General features: G+C 35.5%; 2 protein-coding genes across 2 annotated transcripts; both read right to left on the minus strand.

Moving 5' to 3' along the window:
- Positions 1-535: 535 nt before the first annotated feature.
- On the minus strand, positions 536-10,604 carry LOC145907879 (chondroitin sulfate glucuronyltransferase-like). The gene is made up of 17 exons (XM_082994975.1): positions 10,308-10,604; positions 9,608-9,815; positions 8,978-9,158; positions 8,542-8,701; positions 8,232-8,402; positions 7,039-7,230; positions 6,000-6,150; positions 5,467-5,567; positions 5,163-5,327; positions 4,798-4,911; positions 4,303-4,428; positions 4,057-4,131; positions 3,727-3,847; positions 3,254-3,312; positions 2,611-2,757; positions 2,350-2,459; positions 536-2,045 (listed from the first exon to the last, which is right to left on the minus strand). Exons 1-17 carry the CDS (start codon positions 10,554-10,556, stop codon positions 1,916-1,918), a joined length of 2,460 nt encoding a protein of 819 aa, XP_082851101.1. The 5' UTR covers positions 10,557-10,604; the 3' UTR covers positions 536-1,915.
- A 352-nt stretch (positions 10,605-10,956) lies between these two features.
- Positions 10,957-17,908, minus strand: LOC145908267 (spermatogenesis-associated protein 20-like). Its single transcript, XM_082995509.1, has 16 exons — positions 17,706-17,908; positions 17,124-17,343; positions 16,670-16,813; positions 16,104-16,163; positions 15,758-15,896; positions 15,234-15,364; positions 14,825-15,004; positions 14,432-14,530; positions 14,256-14,360; positions 13,794-13,986; positions 13,257-13,425; positions 12,776-12,890; positions 12,256-12,349; positions 11,927-12,126; positions 11,713-11,793; positions 10,957-11,651 (listed from the first exon to the last, which is right to left on the minus strand). The coding sequence occupies exons 1-16, from the start codon at positions 17,897-17,899 to the stop codon at positions 11,466-11,468; spliced, it is 2,310 nt and encodes a 769-aa protein (XP_082851635.1). The 5' UTR covers positions 17,900-17,908; the 3' UTR covers positions 10,957-11,465.
- Positions 17,909-18,546: the final 638 nt, after the last annotated feature.

The raw sequence follows: 18,546 nt of genomic DNA on the forward strand, positions 1-18,546 counted from the left end.
CCGGTGCAGAATCATACGTACTTCTGTTTGAAATATGACTTTTGTTGGGTTTCTTTCACATCGGCGCCGTCCGTGAACTTACAAAATCGAAAGACAACAATAGCGGGAAATTTTTTTAATGCAAATAAACGTTGCCAGCTGCGGTACTCTTTTTACATTTCACAAAATTAACATTTCTTAATCGCAATTTATGCAAGAAAATCCTAATTTGGGTTCATTCCTATACTTTCGGCATTGTTTACATCCTAAAAAAAGTACATAACCATTCTCTTATTATGCACTCAGAACCCATTTCGTGGTGGATTTGCGCCTGTTGATCGGCATTGGTAAACTATCAATTTTGCATGCACAAAGCCTGTCAAAACCCTAGTACAGGGTTTTTTAACTCGTAAAGGTCAGTGAAACAGATAGCTAATATATTTAATTCTGCAGACAATAACCGTAAAAAATTGCACTTTTTTAATAATGACCCTGTGCTTGTTTGGAAAAGTCCAGTGGACCACATAGTTGACACAACAAACTAAACATATGTGTACGCCAACATTGTATTCAATGCAACAGATCCGATTTACATAAATACAGAAAGTAATAAGCACGCATCAAGTGAAAAAAGTGCAGCTGGAAGCACCAAAGAGTGAAAAACGATCAGTGCATCTATTAAAAACTATAACATTGTAAAAGTGGCACCACTTCGCCTATCCAATAATCAAATAAGAATTACACCAAACTGCAGTATGTGGTATGTTAACATGCGTGTGGTTTGAAGCCACAAGTCCAGCGAAAATTATGTGAAAGTAAGGTAGACGCACAGTATGGGTAAGGTTTAAAGTGACAAGTTGTCAGAGAGCAATATAGCGGACAAAACGTGATTTATTAGGCGACGCAACTGTGTAATAAATATCAAATGAATCGAAAGTCAATCTGATTTCAGCGTAGAGAAAAAAACAACACTCTTATACGTCACGGTCAATTTTTGAAGGTCACTTTTTTATGAGGACAGTTAACGCATGTTGGATGTTGGCAATGCACCCAACTGCGTTAACCAATACACACTTCACCGCCTAAATCAAATAAAACGCAGCAAAATAGCTAATACAAGGTGCAGTAAATAGGATTGATTGTTATACATATAAAGCAGAAGGTGCGGGACCAATTAAAAGGCGAAACAACAGGCACTACGTATAAGACTGCAAGACTGCATTGTCATCGGCTACCAATTGTATATAACGAAACACACAGACCTTATCCGCAAATTTCTGCATTCGAATCACTGTCTTTAAGGTCATTTAGAAGCATTTCAATAAAACACAGAAAAACCAGCCTTTTTGCAATTTAGAAAAAGCGAAACGGTTTTGCGGTTGGTAACGAAATTATCTAACAGAGTAATGGGTAACGGAGAAAAACACGTAAGATAAACTAACTAGTGAACACGTGGACTTCACTCATTGAAAGGGGTCGGGGGAATTAAAATTGTGCATTTGACGCATGGGATATCCATACTATCAGCAATTTGAATCAAGTCCATGACACCACTTCTCCTGTCTATTGTATAAAAAAGATTTAGGGGAAAATGATACCACGGTTTGGATGCCCGGTTGAACTGATAATGAAATGAAGAGGTAGCAATTGTTTTCTTGGATGTTTTGACAAAACAACATGCACATGACACAGCTTCCGATATTTCGCCCCAACAAAACACATTATGGCCAACCCCAACACGTAGCGCAATTTTCAACAGTGTTTATAGAGGCAAATGTCAGCAGCCAATAACGATGCGACCTACAGATAAAAGATGGCCAGGGTAATATCCATGGGCTTACTGCATGCGCTGTATGTAATACACAGTAGAGTTATTGATTCCTAATAGAAGAAGATTAAGTAAAACAGTGGAAAGGTGAATCACCACCAGATACTTTTACGTCTGCTTCGTTTTCGAATCATCAGGAAAAAGTTCCATTGCGAGTTGTGTTCTGGACGCAAGACCCTCGGCGTTGCTTCTGTCGCAACGTTGATAGATTGCGTCGCCATTTCTAACGTTACAGTTTCTGAAAAGTAATTTGAAGGCAATGTTACCAGTTGATAACAGCGCTAATAGCTTTTAGCTGTGTACAGAGTGTGCCAGAGGTAGCAGTCACTCTTTTATAATTTCAACCCCTTGTGTTGGTTTTTAAACACTGACTATATTTATTTTGGAAAAATATATTAGTTTTGAGTGAGAATACTGACTGATTTGCGGAAATAAACCTTTGTACGCTACTTGTGAGCGTTACATTAAAACCTGAAGCATTATATCTGTTCAGTCGAAAACATTGCAATACGCGAATTGGGTGATTTTTCAAGATAACACACCTGTGTATATATCTTCGCGTAAGCTGGGGTTCAACCGCTCTGAAGACATGAAGTTGTGAATATTTCACAAACATATCATAAATATCCACAGTCTCGATCGCATCATTATTCTGTCAAAAAATAAGGGTTTGAAATTGTAAGAATTGTTTAACCTCATATAAGTCACAAGAGTATTTGTTTTCTATGCGTTTTTAGTTGCAACAATATAATATTGTGTAATAATTTGTATTTACTTTAAATTTTATTCAAAATAAAACTTACATCTGTATTCCTATCCCCCATGGATGACATCATCTTAGTTTTTGAGGCCATATAGTCAGAATTATAAAAGCAAACTTCATCGAAAGAGTAAATGTCGAAATGCCCATTTGAAGGTGTTATATCAATCTGCTCTGGTACTGGAGCATTCTGTAAACAAATAAGTTAATAAAGCATCTGATCAACTACTAGACCAGTGGTCAGTAAATACTTGATGGGACGATCCACAAAAATATTACTGACATCTCGCAACCCTAAAAAGAGCCTACTACACAAGACTTTTTTCATTTCAGCTTGTGTCAAACTCAATACAACATAACTGTGACGGAAGAAGGTGAACATTGGCAAATGCAAGTAATGGTAACAAGAAAACATACTTTGTCTTTTGGATCTTGCACAATTTTACGCACAGAAAAAAATAGCAAAAGTGTATTGGTATAATTACATATATGGATACCCCAATAGAACAGTCTGGTGCCCCAAAATTGGGTCATAACCTACTATTTGTGAAACCTGGCACTGGATTAGGGTTTATTAAACTGTCGGTCATATAACACAATGGATTGTTCAAGGAAAACAAAGAAACTACAAAGTTTTATTTCCAAAGGGGATTTTTAATAAAATTGGCACAAAAATTGTTTCTTACCTTCAGAACAATGTCGGGGTTGTATTGTGAAAATGGTATGGGGAAAAATGCCTGCCAACCTGTACACAAAGACAACAATTGTTACATCACAAAGTACATGCTGGGAGGGATTTCATGGCTGATTAAACACAATAGCTCCATGAAAACCTGCTCATAACAGTTTAACAACGAGAAAAACCACAATAATTCTCAAGTAATAAAAATGTTGCTTTTCAAGGATATGAAATTTACCATTTCCAGTTTAGCATTATTGTATATTCCCTCTTAATGTACAGGAATAGCCACATATTTATTTGGGCTGATATTCCGCATTTAAATATTGTGGCAAACACAGATAAATATTTTTTCTCTTTACAAATCACTACAATATATTGGACTTGCAAGTAACTATTACAGATTCATGTGATAAATGTTGTGTTGCACAATGTACCAATAGCAAAGTAAAGCATTCTTAGTAACAGTGATTCCTCTACCTTGTATGCTGTTCATGCGACATCTGTTCAAGAAATTGAGATTCATATTGGCTGCTATACTTGTCAACATAAACAGAGAATCTGTCGGATATTTTTTTGCAACTACATCCATGATTTTCAACTGCAATCAAAAAATAATGCTTGTTTAAGGCAAGTACTGGTTATTATTGATATTGACAGAAGACAATAGTGCAGATACTTCTACAGTTACATTTATGAGACTAAATGTCATTTTTCAGTCTAAATAAAACAATTTTGGCCCATTAATATTATAAGCAACAAAGGTATTTGGGATTTTATAACATTTTTAAGCATTAAGTAGTTACTGACCTGGCAGGGAATTTCTGTTTTAATGCTGACCCAAGGAATAAGTTTGGTGTTGGATTCGTCTTTCTTGTAACGGGACTGAAAAAATTATATTATAAAAAATTATAAGATTTATAACACTCGACAAAATATCAAAAAACAGTTTTCAAAAAATATTTAAATGTTCAAGGCCAGGGAAAACATAATACTTTACTTTACAATCTCCCACAAATATTTACTCAAAAGAAATCTACAAATGTCTTCACAAACCTCATATGTCTTCAGTAAATCCTTCTGTTCAGCAAATATGTCGTTGTCGTGGATTTGTTGGGCAGTTTCAGGGTCGTAAATAAACACAATTATCAGACCGGCATTCTCATCACTGTTTAAACAAACCTGAAAAATAGCAGTTATTAAAATTAGATTTTAATTTATATATAAATATTTGTAAAATAAACTAACAACTTTTGTAATAATCCTTAGTTGTTGGTTTTAAACTGTGTTGTTTTATGTTGTTTTAATGATCCTTATAAGCATAGGTGCAATATATTTATCAGTGGAAAACCATGTGAAACAAATGACACAGGATATATCACAGAAGTTTATAAAAAAATTTACGGAGTCATTGTTTGGCAGGCTATCAGTAGATTTTTATGATATTAACTCTCATCTGTAACAGATACACACAGTAACAATTGAAAATATCTTTATCATACACCTCATAAGATTCCATTTTATCTTATACAAACAACATGGGGGCATTACCTTAGCGAAAAACTTCATAAAGGATTCGAAATGACCACGCTCATCTTTGGTCAACGGCAACACAATATTCACTTTTGCTGCTTCAGTCACGTAAGGCATTGGAATAATTTCAACCTGGCAACATTGTCAAAAATGACGTAAATTATGATGTGAGCAACACATTACTACAAGCAATAGTGCATATGAGCATGCTGCGTTTGTTGACACATACACAAAAAAATTTAAAAATAAAATAATTTAAACCATTCAGTCTCAAAGAAGCAACACCTAACTGTATATTAAAAAAGTGTTAGCTGCCATGTTGGCATAATGCACAGGGACTGATATCCCAGGTTTTACTGACAGAAACCACTCAAAAAAACAACCTGGCTCAGTGGACGCAACAAATTCACTCTGTGGCTAATCTCCACTTCTTCCTTCTCCTTTTCAACGATTATGTTCAGTACGAGGTCTAAGATGTATTCCATCCCTCGCTGGGGATCAAACCGACGATAGCCGTTAATCAATTTCTTCTTTTCCACAATAAGCCCCTACCAAAAGCATTGTATTAGACTTATACACACCTTACATTTAGCATCAGATACAGTATCAATATTTTTGTATTTTTTTCAAGCAACAAAATTATGCAGTAAAGAATTCTACAAACTCAAAAACCCTAAAGGTGTTTACCTGGGGATTGTACTTTTCATTCAAACGATCGATAGCAGTTTGTATGATGTTTTGTATATCCAGTTTATCCACGCCAGACAGCTCACACTTTGGTACCTCACCTGCACAAGCAAAAAAACATATGTAATGTGGAAGATTTACATTTACCACATACAAATATAACACTGAACAGTTGCTTAAAATTGAGCAGAAAATTTAGTAATTTAGAAGCAAACATGCCATATAATCACTGAGCTGCAGACAGTAGTACACACAGTGCAGTAGGTGAACTAGTAGGATCAGAATTTTTTCATTGTGGTATTTTTATTTAATGTTGACATGAAGAATATTGCTCTTTTAAACTTTATAAATCAAAAATATTATCATCAACTAAATATTAGAGACAGTACACCATGAAACACAAAACTATGAAATTCAAAAAGTAAAAAGAAAATTGTGAAATCTTTTCTTGCACGATTATAAAGGAAAACATACAGCATTATCCATACCATGTAATTTTACCAAACTGTAACAACACAAACAAAAATACCAACCAGGACAGGTCAAAGTGTAGTCCTCAGTGAAATAATCCCAGACGATGATGTCCCACCTATTGCTCGGTTTAAACGGAGGATTTATTCCGACCGGCCACGAAAGTTCTTGTTCCCCTTTGGGAAGTTTCGGAGCCAACTCCTTAATTTCTTCCTACAAAAACATGTCACTTAGGGGAACGGTCTGTACATGTAATAAAATCTGGATCGGGGTTGTGAAGGGGAAACATTGTCAAAAACGAAGACATGTTTGATTGCATGACAGATAAAAACATACAAAACTGCACAAAATTTTGTGACATGTTTGCATATGTTTAGACACAGTTTTTGTTGAAGTCAGAAGATTCAATATCATATTTTCAAACTTAAAGTTCAAAATATAGTTACACAAAAACAACAAAACTGGAACCATTGACCGAAAGGTACCACAAAGTGGAGACTAGTGTGCCTGCTAGTGTGAAAGCTAGCACAGTGCCACTCAACAGCTGCACTGATGAGACCTTACAGGTCGAAACAGTGCGTGTACACACCCTGTCTGCAGCTTTGGAACCAGTTTTACAACTAACACATGGAAGGGAGTGAGGTGGGTTAAATTGTTTTGCTGTAAACTCGTTATGTTTGCATTAGATGGATAAACGATATTCTGTCAACAACTTCTTTGCCCCGAAGGCTTGCAATTGACAAACATTAGGACAGCTAGAAACAAACTGTGGTGTAGGTTCACTATTTATACACCAGAAGTCAGATTTACAAAAACGTATGTACTTTTTTTATACAAACAAAACTCAAACAATCATATTTTTACAGAAGTTTTTTTGTGAATTGCCACCAATAACAAGTAAATCAGTTAGAAAAAAGAAACACAAAATTAATTTGCTGCGAACATAAAAAATACTTCTGTAAAAGAATATAGACTTCTGTTGGCTTGTCATTTAATTTAGTCTTCAGTAGTTACATTTATAATAAAATCAAACCATTGTTATATAATTAACCATAAACCAAACCATGTAATGATTGACCAATGTCACAGATATGCATTTACCTGGATAGCAACAATCTCCTTGTACGTTTTGTCTATTTCAATTTGTGAAAAGCGCTTGTGAAGTAAAAACATCATCTCCGGAGTCTCAACACCACTGACAGTTACAGCGTTTTTGAACTCCACCGCATTCTCAGTTTCAGGGTCGAAGTTACCAGCTGCACTTTTCAGGTCAAATGTGTGGTAAACGATCCCCTGTTAATAAGAGTTTGGGTAAAAATAACATCACAAACATTTTAGCAAAAGGTGATCCATCCTATCTAAAATATTTGATTGACACACAGAAAGTAGGTATTATCCAAGTGTCAGTGCCAAGCACAAGTTAAAATGACAAAATAAAATACAAACTTTAATATAGGTTTAAATAATACGTAATGTACATATCCCATTGACAGAGGAAATGACAAATCAGCTCAAAGTGACGAACTTTATTGTGCATATTTATATCATTCACAGTTTTTAACCCAACAACATTACTTGAAAAATAATCCAAGATGAAAATAAATAATAAGCAGAAAATAAAAAAAACATGTTTGTTCCAATCTATTTGCTCAGCGTCTTACACAGGTTTATTGGCAAAAATACTTGTGAGAAAGTCATAACAAGTTTAAACTGAGTCTTTCATCCTGTAGGGAAAAATCAATTACTACGGACGAGATTAAACATAGAGCTACTGTAAGTCGTAGGTTCAAGTGACGCACCACCCACACTGAACAAACATGACCACAATTGCTATTGTTTGTGAAAGGAGGTCGGCACCAAAAAAATGTCAACTCATAAAAGTGTGGAAGGGAAAAGTTGAATTTGTTTAAAGGTCAGATCAGGGAAACGCCCTGGAAATAAATTTAAACAAAGTTGGCTTAGAAGCCGCAACACTCCTTTGCACGTTTTATTAACAACTAATTGGACTTTGAGGTTTGGCATGTTTGTACAGGATTGATGTCAAAAAAAACTTGCAGCAACAAATTAGCAGACAAATTTTGTGTGTTTCTATAAAAAGCAGTAAAATATCAAGTAGTTTCTTTTTTTAAGGTTGATTCATAATTGTTGTCAAACATCATTTAATTTTAATACACGAAAAATAAACACTAATACCTTGAATAACTTTAGACACAGTTGTAAAAAGCAATATAAAACCACAACAATGCACAAGGGCAGCAGACAGTAGTGCAAAGAAGTGGTTGTGACGTTAATACCTCTTCCTGGTTGACGCATTCCACAGCCGCCTTTGTAATCCTTTTAATGCACTTTCCAAGCCACTGGTCGGGTGTCAGAGTGTTGACGCTTGCCATGTCCTGGAGACACCGATCCAAACCGGGAATCAGATCAACCAACAGTAGACGGGATATAATAAAGCCATTGTTCATCTGCAATAAACAAAATTAATGTCACTATAATACATATTAGTACTAAATTCTCAATAATGTAACAAGTAATAACACCTTTTTATGACTTAAGTATTTTTAACTCACACAGAGCTAACTTTACAATTTGAATTAAACTTACATTGCAGTATGTAACAGAGCCAGCGACATCATCATCATACTGAAAAGGATTTCCCAAGTACAATCTTCTATTGATGCTGATGCTGTCAACGATGTCATTAATTCGGTCTCCTTCGGAATAAGCTTGATCAGTTGTGATGTAAAACCAGTCATAATCCTCCCTGAAAAATATTATAAACTTTGGTTATGTTATAGAGATTTTTTTAATGATGCATGTAATTATGACTAATAATTACCAAAACATGGGTTCGATTTCTTACACTACCAAACCCTAAGTGTTTATGCATGTATTTAAACAACAGCAATTCATACAAAACTATAAATCACAAGGCAATTTTGAAGCGAAAGAGCTTAAAGCAAAAAAACAACCTTTTTTGCCACAACAATGTATCAAATTATCCGACCGCAACATTAGATATGCTTCTGTGGCCACTTACCCAAACTTTGAATGAAGATAAGTCAGTGTCTGATGCAATATGTGAACAGGATTAGAATTGGGATGTAGCACGAGCGTAATCCCTGATGCAGAAGGTGGCAAATTACTGTGAGATTTCATCAAACCATCAAAATATATAACTTTTTTCATATGGTGTGAGAACGTTTTGTTTAAAGCAACCCCTGCAAAAGACAAAAGATCAGTAACTTCCAAAAACACATTTTTGCATTTCTTCTATACTGCTTTATGACACACAAAAATTGTAGACACCAAGGGTATATTACCATAAGAATATAAATTACTTAGTAAGTGGTCATTACATCAACACCTTACAGCTTACACCCACCCTTTATTTCTCGGAAAATTTAACACTGACATGACAGCTAATATGCCCGTGACATATTATATTTGACGCAACCATAAAATATATTTGATGAAATTGCAGGGCAACAAGGCAGAAAATGGAAAGACTTTAAATGTGGTCAGATCGAAACTTGTTCCACAAACATTTCTACATACTTTTTGCTTGTTTTGCACGTCTTTCCAGACATAAAAAAACACTCATTATTTAGCGAGGTCGCTGATAATTTGCAAAAACATGTAAGAGGTGATTACAAGTTATTGAACTCACCAAGAGTTTCAAATGTGTTTCTTGACGTAATCACTGAGCTAACAAGTTTCTCCCGAATGCCGAGCTCTGTGCTGATAAATCTAGGTCGCACCATTTTCTTGCTTGGGGCAAAATCCACTTTGGGCAGAAGTGCTGGATCTGTTATGATTCGCGGTTCAAAATCTTCAAGGGTGTTGAAAATGGGTGGAGCATATTCCCTGTCTTTTCTCTGCAATTGATTGTAATGAGTTTGGTTAACAAGACTGTATGTATTTTAGCCACCCACACAAAAACTGTATATTTATGCAGTTAATTTATCACTACCTATAGAACAACACATCAGACAACTACACTTAATTAATGTTTTTTGCATGATTAAACACAGGCAAATGGGTAAAAGAAGTTGTTAAATAATATTTATGTAGAGAAGTAAATAGCTGAATAAATGTTAGGAAACATTGATGTTCAATAAATATGTCCATGTTAACAGGTTTGTGGGTAGTTTTATATATTCTGCGATTACATTTATTCTGAGATTACATTTGTGAATAGTGTTACTAAAGCATTCATTCAACAATTTACTACACAAATTGGCAATACAATTCAAGAATCAACAAGTAAGCAAGTGCTCAGAAAACAGCCATTAGCAACACATAAGAAAACTTCATCTTTACTTCTTTTCTTTCTACTCCAAAAAAATACACAAACATTTATTGCTTACATATCGGAAAGCATCCTCCTTGCTCATAACTTCAAATGGAGCATTAGGATTGTTTGGATCGTTAAGTGATTCCTTTGATCTTGAAATTGAATGCAACTTTCTGTCCACATTGTCTTTTGATAAATGTACACAATCTTCATGAGAGATTGGCATACGAACGATACTCATACTAAATCCCAATGAAATTCCGATGATCACAGGTAAAAATGGACGAATCTTGTTAACGCAAACTAAACGCCTCAACTTCATGTTGGATTTTGTCAGTTGTGGACTCTTATGTCTCACTTTGTAATATTCTACTCTGCATTGAAAATTCAAATTTTTTTGTAAATGTTTTAATATTTAGCCTGCCATGTACTTTTTCACTAGTTTCAGAAAAATCAATAAATTTTAAGGAAATCTAATTCAACTATAGCCTATCGCAAAGATGCATTTCCATATCACATTTCAAAATCCACCCGTAACTACAATACGAATACACCGTAGGCCAGATAAATTATGTGTAGACAATTAACTCATCCTGCAGTATCCTTGCTTTGCCTATTTATGTGATACGAGTTGTTCAAACAGGTTCTGCGGTTCAACAAGACATTACATAAACACAGAACTGAATTCTGTTTTCTTTAAACGGGATTTTATTCCGAATGCCCACAAGCTCGCAAATCACACTCACGTCACAAAACCACTCAAGCATAAAAGAGAACAAGGGAAAAAAGTAAATAAGCACGAAGTTTTGTAATTGCTACGTTAAAAAGTTATTAACCTTATATAACATACTAAGCAGTGTTTTTGGTGGAATATGCAAACTTGTTTTGCTGATTTACTAATTTCCAATCCAGCTACTCACAGGGTGGGCCATGTTTATAGCTGTCTTTCAGCCAAAGGACGATTTTGTACAGGAAAAAGGCTCTTTTAGGGCGCAATATTCACATAAACCCACAGTTAATGTCCAACAAACCACAATTACAGTAGAGAATTCTCTCAAGGTAGAGGAATATGCAAAAACAACAATACTCCATTGCTGTAACAACAAACCCTCATTAAAATGAAAATCACAAGCCTCACAAATAATGCTGAATTCATTGGTCCGCAGAAGCACTATTATAAGTTTTGGGCGTTGAAAGTGCAACAGTTTTACTCAAACGTCTAAATGTTGTTTTATTGCAAAGTTGCGTCAAGATCTTCCAAATTTTCAACCGGAAGCTGACACGTGAAGTTTTCGCACACAAATACGCGAGACCTTTCTCTGGCGCTAGCCTGTGTTCCAGTCATGCCGGATAAATGCCCCGCGAGGTGGCGATAGAGAAAACTCTCTGGTGAATTGATCGAAGCGGGAACGAAAATCTACACAAGAAACATTTCAATAACTTTGGATAAATTCAAAGTTCGCTAAAAAGATTTTTACCTTGTGGGGCAAAAACTTTGAACTGACGTGACGTGTGAGATCACGTGTTTTCTCGTTTGTGACGTCACCTCGAATTACAATCTATGAAATAAAACACAAAACTTAATTGCAAACATGTAAAAATCGGTCGTTTTTAGTAACAAGGCCTTCACTATGGCAAAAGTCTATTAAAAGCGGAGATATAGCATTTCTAACATTGATTTTTGTTCCAAACCTGTTTGTGTCCTTTCGCAATCCACAACAGAGCAGAAGCCATCTCTGGTAATGAGTGAGGCACAGTTGTAAGGCGGTTTGAATATGATTTTATAAGTTGGTGGGCTTGCTCTTCCAGTTTAGGTTCGTTCAAGTAAGCGGAAAGACGAAGTAAGTTTAAAGCGGAAACAGAATTAGCGCTCGGCTCTGCGCCGTCCTGATCTGGAAAACATAAACATTTATGTTACATTTATCCGTGCTTTGATGCGACATGCAAATAGTTGTAAGAAAAAGCCTCAAAAACACGAATATATTGATTCGCTAAGAAAAGACGATTTTTTATGCATTTACCTTCTTTCATTCGCAACAAAATGGACGAATCTCCTTCAGAAATTGTAAAAAATCCTCCATTTGTTTTGTCCCAGAATAATTCCGTTTGTCTTTCCTAAAATATTAAAAAATAATAAATCAATTATTATGTTTGTCAATAAAGCAACAAGCTTCCGTTCGATGTCAGCTGGGAGATAAATTTGAAAATCTTTTTTTCATGAATAAAAAAACTAATAATGATTAAATAAATCAGTTGATATCGAATTTGCTGCTTTAGTAATTTACAGAAGAATAAAAATTTGGTGTCACAGAGATACGACAATGTATAAACGAGGGACAGCTACTTCTAACACTAATGAGCTAATCCTAATAATCAAGAACATAGTAGGATTCCAAGCCTAAATATTGCGTCCATGGAACATTTGAAGTAAAAAATGACGCAAAAGAACATCAAATTATAAAATATTTTGAAAATAAAAATCAGTCTTTTTAATATTGCCTAACTAGAAAAGTACACAACAACATGTAAATATCTCCACACCTGTAGATCACCCGCCCATTCCACCCATCTATCGTTATGTGAGGATTCGTACAAGTCCAGCAGGGCACGAATAAGAAAAGCGTAATCCGCGTCGAAACCATTGATAGGAGTTCGTCTGCAAAACTATCCGTTACGACAGGGCGGGGAAAATCACCCAGTGCGCAGTCTCTTTACAAATGGCAGTCACGATATGGCCCATCAGTGCTGTTATGTTTTGGTGCAAAATATTAGGAGATAATCGGAATAAAATTCTATAAATCTCCATAATTATAAACGGTACATAAGGAACGTAAATGTTAGTAGTAAAATATACGGCCCGCTGAGACCATGTAGAGTTTGGATTTGTCCCGAGGCTTACAGGGAAAGGTTGCCCACAAGAATACATAAAACATCCAACATTCGGACCGAGCAAAACTGTGCACGTGGTTGACACAATGTTTGTGACCGGTTAGAAACATTATCACAGAAAAGTGACATTTACATTTGATCGATTTCGTTGTTCTCCCCTTTGTAACAACTTCGAAGTAGCGTTTGGCTTGTGACGTCATAGAGGTGATCGCGAACGAATCTCGCCGCCTTCTCCGCTACTTCGCTATAGCGAGTATCTCCAGTAGCGCATGCCGCTCTTGCGAAACCGGAAATCATGAGACCTGAAAACGAAAAAAATTATTCTTCATACAAATTTGTGAATATTGATTTATTTTAAAATCTAGTTTATTTAATTTAAAAGAGAACAAAAAACACAAAAAATTGGTGCTGGCTGACGTTGCACCATAGATATAGTAACTGTCTTTGTTACAACATTAGTCGTCACCAGCGGAGCGTCACAATTCCACGCCGTGATCTTCCGAGAAAGAATCACGAATCACCAAATATAAATCCACCAGGACGACTTGTTTCTGTGTTCACAAGTTTCAGTCACAGAACACAGACCGAATTTGTTGTTTTTCCTTCCAATTTCCCCAGAAAACTCCCATTGTTTCGTTTAAACTGGAATAAAAGAGCAACAAAATCTTACCATTCCACGCCGTAATCATTTTATCATCCAAGTGGGGACGAGGTCTTTTCTCTCGAACCTCAAACATCAAGTCACGTGCTCTCTCAAGTCCCGCAATGACGTCATCGTAGGCTAGAGAGAACTTTTCAGATAAGGTGTTGACATTAGCTCGTACAATCAGCACGTTTTTGCCACGTAACTCGCCGTGTGGATCCTGAAGAGTTTGGTTAGTAAATATATGTGACGTTGGTTTTGAACTTTGTCTGTGTCCAGTAATAAAGTGGCTTACTTTGTTAAAACGGGGCTTTAAGCTATATTATCGATATAAAATTTCCCCGTAATTGTGCAGATTTGAATGGATCCAAATTAGGCGCATTGTTATAAGACCCGACTGAGAATAGTGCACAACTAAGAAACATTAGCGTGCCAAGACACTACAGTTTCGTGTGCTGCATGGTTAGGCGTTAGTAGTTAATACGTCACCTGCTCGAAAGCCACGTTCCCCTCATCCTTTACACCATAATGTTGACAAACAATTTCCCACAGTTCAACGTCACCGACTTTTTCGCCCTTCAGAATGTCTTTAATCTGAAAAAAAATACATGGTGATATTTTAGCCAGGGTTCAACACAAAATACCTTTTACAAAATAAACTTTACCTCAGTTTTTGTAAACACGTAAAATGCACCCTCCTTTTTTGCTGAGTCATCCTTGTTTTCCAACGAATCTGCATCTTCCGCACTGAAAAATCCACCATTCTGAAAAAATATGGATTGTTATCAATGTTTACTATAGATTAGAGGATGGATGGTCAAACACACAGGCACCGTTATGCTAACAACGCGATATCATTGAACCTATACAAGTCAAAGTCTCTTCTAGCACCAAAAGCCTACAACATAGAAACCAAATTTCAGTGCCTTATTAGTAATAGGTAAAGAAAGTCTGTGAAGTGAATTATCAAATAAAATAAACAAATTGGTTGGAGACAAAAGAAAAGATTTCTTAAAAACCTTTGAATAGCCTTCTTATAAAAAAAGAAAAATACTTACAGGATGGCAGAGGTCTCTTTCAACATAAGCAAGTAGTTTAACCAAAGCCTCTTTCAACTTGTTGTCTTTGGTTATTGCGTAACAATCAGCGAGTGCCACCGCAATCTGCCCCTGGTCGTACAACATCTTCTCAAAGTGGGGAACATGCCAATATTGGTCGGTTGAGTAGCGATGGAAACCCTGCAATGATTAAAGTGAAAACATTTGAAGGTCAAAGATTTTTGGAGAACACAAAACAATGAAGATAAAGAACCAAAAAGTTACTGATGACCTTTTAAACAAAGACAAATTTTGGTTTCCTAAAAGTTGACACATTCAGCCATTATTGTTGGATAAAACATTGTTACACCAACACACACAAAACAACATTTAAAGTCAGACACTAAGCTCTTTAAAAAATGCAGCATACATATCCGATATGGTCGTGAATTCCGCCATCAGCCATCGCTTTCAATGTCCTGCATGTCATGTCCAATGCTTTCTGGCCCAAGTTTGTTCCAGGGTAGGAGGCAAAGTATCGGAGAAGAAAGTTCAAGTTCACTGTTAAAAAACATGAGAATGTTATCAGATATTTAACTTCACATATCTAAAAAAAATAACAGAAAGACCAGGACATGGGAAATAAAAAGAGAATATATAACAAGTCCATTTCAAGGCTTGTGAATTGATTCTGGGAATTATTTCCCATTCTGTTGCAAGTGGCCCTGACGATTTCCACCTTATTTTAAATATATACACTATCTAAGAAACTTTCGTTTGAAATCTGACAGATTTCAGCCTGAAACGAAAGTTTCTTAGAAAGTCCATTTCAAGGTAAAATTTTCTTTCAGTTTTTAATAGCGTTTGTTTGATTTTTTTTGCAAGGAACTTGAACTTAAATAACAAGGTTTGTTTTACATGAATCTTAACTTTAGTGTGAATAAAATAAATAACCTGGTTGTGGAAACTTTGGAGCTCCTCCAAATCCCCCAAGTTCATCATCAAAGTTTTCTGTCATTTGTGTCACACATTTATCGCAAGCTTCCTTGTCAGGAATCCCAGCTGAACTGTCTGGCTTTACTTCAATTGCTTTCTGTGCAAAAATATTATTTCAAGTCCACCTTCATATGTTTTACACACATGATTTTTCCTCATATGTCCCTAGACCCACAAAAATGTATTTACAAAAGCAAAAGCAATCTAGAGATATTAATATTTTAAAATGTATTTTTTAATACTTTTCTGAAATAAAGTCAGGGAATCCCTGATATTTCATGTGAAGCAATAAAATAGGACTTACTTGAATTGCTTCCATTATTTTTGATGCTGTGGAACTGCAATTCACCCTGTCTTCATCCCACTGTTGAACAGCATATTCAAAATAAAAGTTGTCAATGTGACACACTGAAAGCTTATGTGTTAAAATATCTGGACAAATCAACAGATATTTTGACAAATATAAAATTTTGATGGACAAGAACTTTTTCATAATTCACAATTTTACAGATGTAACTAATTGTGCAACCCAATTATGAAAGGAATAATGGAATGCTTTAATTAAATGAATGTAGAGCAATACATTTTAATTTCTTTAATCCAAACCCAGCATTTCAAATATGAAACGTTTCCCATCAAGATTTGTACGGTAACCTTTCTGGTACTACAACAAACACGTATTTGGTTATTCAATTTCTTAGCGATTACTGGGTTTATTGCCGTGTTGGCATTTTATTTCACTTGTCCTGATGAAGGTCTGTTGTATAACAACCGAAATGCCGTCCAAACAAGTTTTTTTGCCAGAAGAGCTTTAAATTATTGAGTAATATGCCTGGCAGCATCAGCAACAAATATGTTCAGTTTGTTCACCTTTTTAGCGATGACTCCCAGGATGGTTTTAAACCCTCGACGTGAAATTGAATCTTCCGGAGGAAAATAAGTTCCACCAATATATGGTTTTAAATCTGGTGTTAACCAAACACTCATTGGCCATCCACCATGACCACTGGTGGCCTGAAAATTCATAATAAAGTATTACAACCACATTTATTTACAGACAGGCTTGATTTGTGTAACAAGCATAATCCGCTTTTTTAGCAAATATTTTTTTCGTAATCTTTTTCATGGTCTGCTTTTAAACAACTTCAGTTAGATTTTATGTTGAAATAGCATAAGAAATGATGAGTTATGTCCTTCTTCCTATCTTGAGTACATCATTTTTGTTTTTCAGGTATATAAAATGGAAACTTTCTTAGGTTTTTCAAATAACTTATAAAAACTAATTTATCCATTCACTTTATGGCATAAATATGCTAAAAAAAACCTGAACAAAAGTCATGTAAACTCGATCAACATCTGGTCTCTCCTCTCGGTCAACTTTTATTGGCACAAACTTTTCGTTGAGAATTTTCGCAACCAGGTCATTTTCAAATGATTCCTTTTCCATTACGTGACACCAGTGACAAGTGGAGTAACCAACAGATAAAAATATTAACTTTGATTCATCTTTTGCTTTCGTAAACGCCTCTTCACCCCAAGGGTACCTAAAAAGATGGCAAGAAAATAAAGTGGCTTCACAATGATTTTATATACTATGTACATCTTTAATTCATTGTATGTTTTGTTTTGGGTAAATTTACAAGCAAAAAAAATTTTTATTTTTAAAAACAGTTGTTAAGCAAAATGAATACCAAGAATTTTATTCAAGGAATTTATAATGCACAGCTTTATTGGTTGGCTGATATGAAAGGATGATCTGTTCTTTCTAACTTTTCAAATGCATTGACATACGAAAAACGTTAGTTTAACCGTGCAAACGACGTTCGCCAAAAAAAATCCCCGCGCAATTTGCCAACAATTGTAGTCACCTTAACTACAAATAAACAAGGAAAAATCTTAGACTTACCAGTCAACTGGGTTGTAGGCATGTTGCAGTAAATATGGAGACCTCTCGTTGATCAAACGGTTTGGTTTTTGCTGAGAAGTTGAACTGGAAGCAGCCATTTTACTCGAGGTCACCAAAGAATTTGACGTTATCCTATTTTTACGCGGTAAAGAAAAATTTACTGCAGATACAAACCGACGCAAGTGCATGAACATTTCATTGCCAAACCTGCAAACAAGCGGAAACAGTTGTCAGTTTGCAAACTTACTGAAATTCACTATGCGAACTTGCAAGTCATGGCAGTGCCACAGAAAGGTAAATCCCCTGATTGCGCGACGACTAGGACAATGACTCATCAAATATATTTTACAGCAACTAATTTTTTTACCAGTTTTGCATAATTGCTACAAATTCTGTGTCAAGTTTTCGGGCATAAAAAGTGAGCGACTGTTGGTGAAAAAGAAGCATTCCAGCACCCGCAACCATTTCCCGAGTTATGCAAAACCTGCCAGTTATGGAAGAATCTAAAATTGTATCAGCAGCCGATGCCAAAACCACACGTTATAATTGATCTCTATCATGTGGAATTCTCACGTTTCGAAAACCACAAACATTTTTCATTTTCGCCAAAACAACAAATTTTGGTGAGCTTATTGTTTGATTGTATGGGAATGCGAGGGAAGCGAAAAACCGTGAGAATAACATTTTGATTTAAATCGAGCTCCATGCGTTGAAATAGTTTGCAGGTGAATAAAGGTTGACCAACCTGAGATTTTGGCCACCTTTGGTACAGTGACCAAAATGCCGGCACATCGCAGACTTAAAATAAGCTGTTCCACATTTCTTTGTCATATCTTTTCAG

The sequence above is a fragment of the Ascidia mentula genome, chromosome 7 (genome assembly GCF_947561715.1).
Source record: "Ascidia mentula chromosome 7, kaAscMent1.1, whole genome shotgun sequence".
NCBI classification, from domain to species: Eukaryota; Metazoa; Chordata; class Ascidiacea; order Phlebobranchia; family Ascidiidae; genus Ascidia; species Ascidia mentula.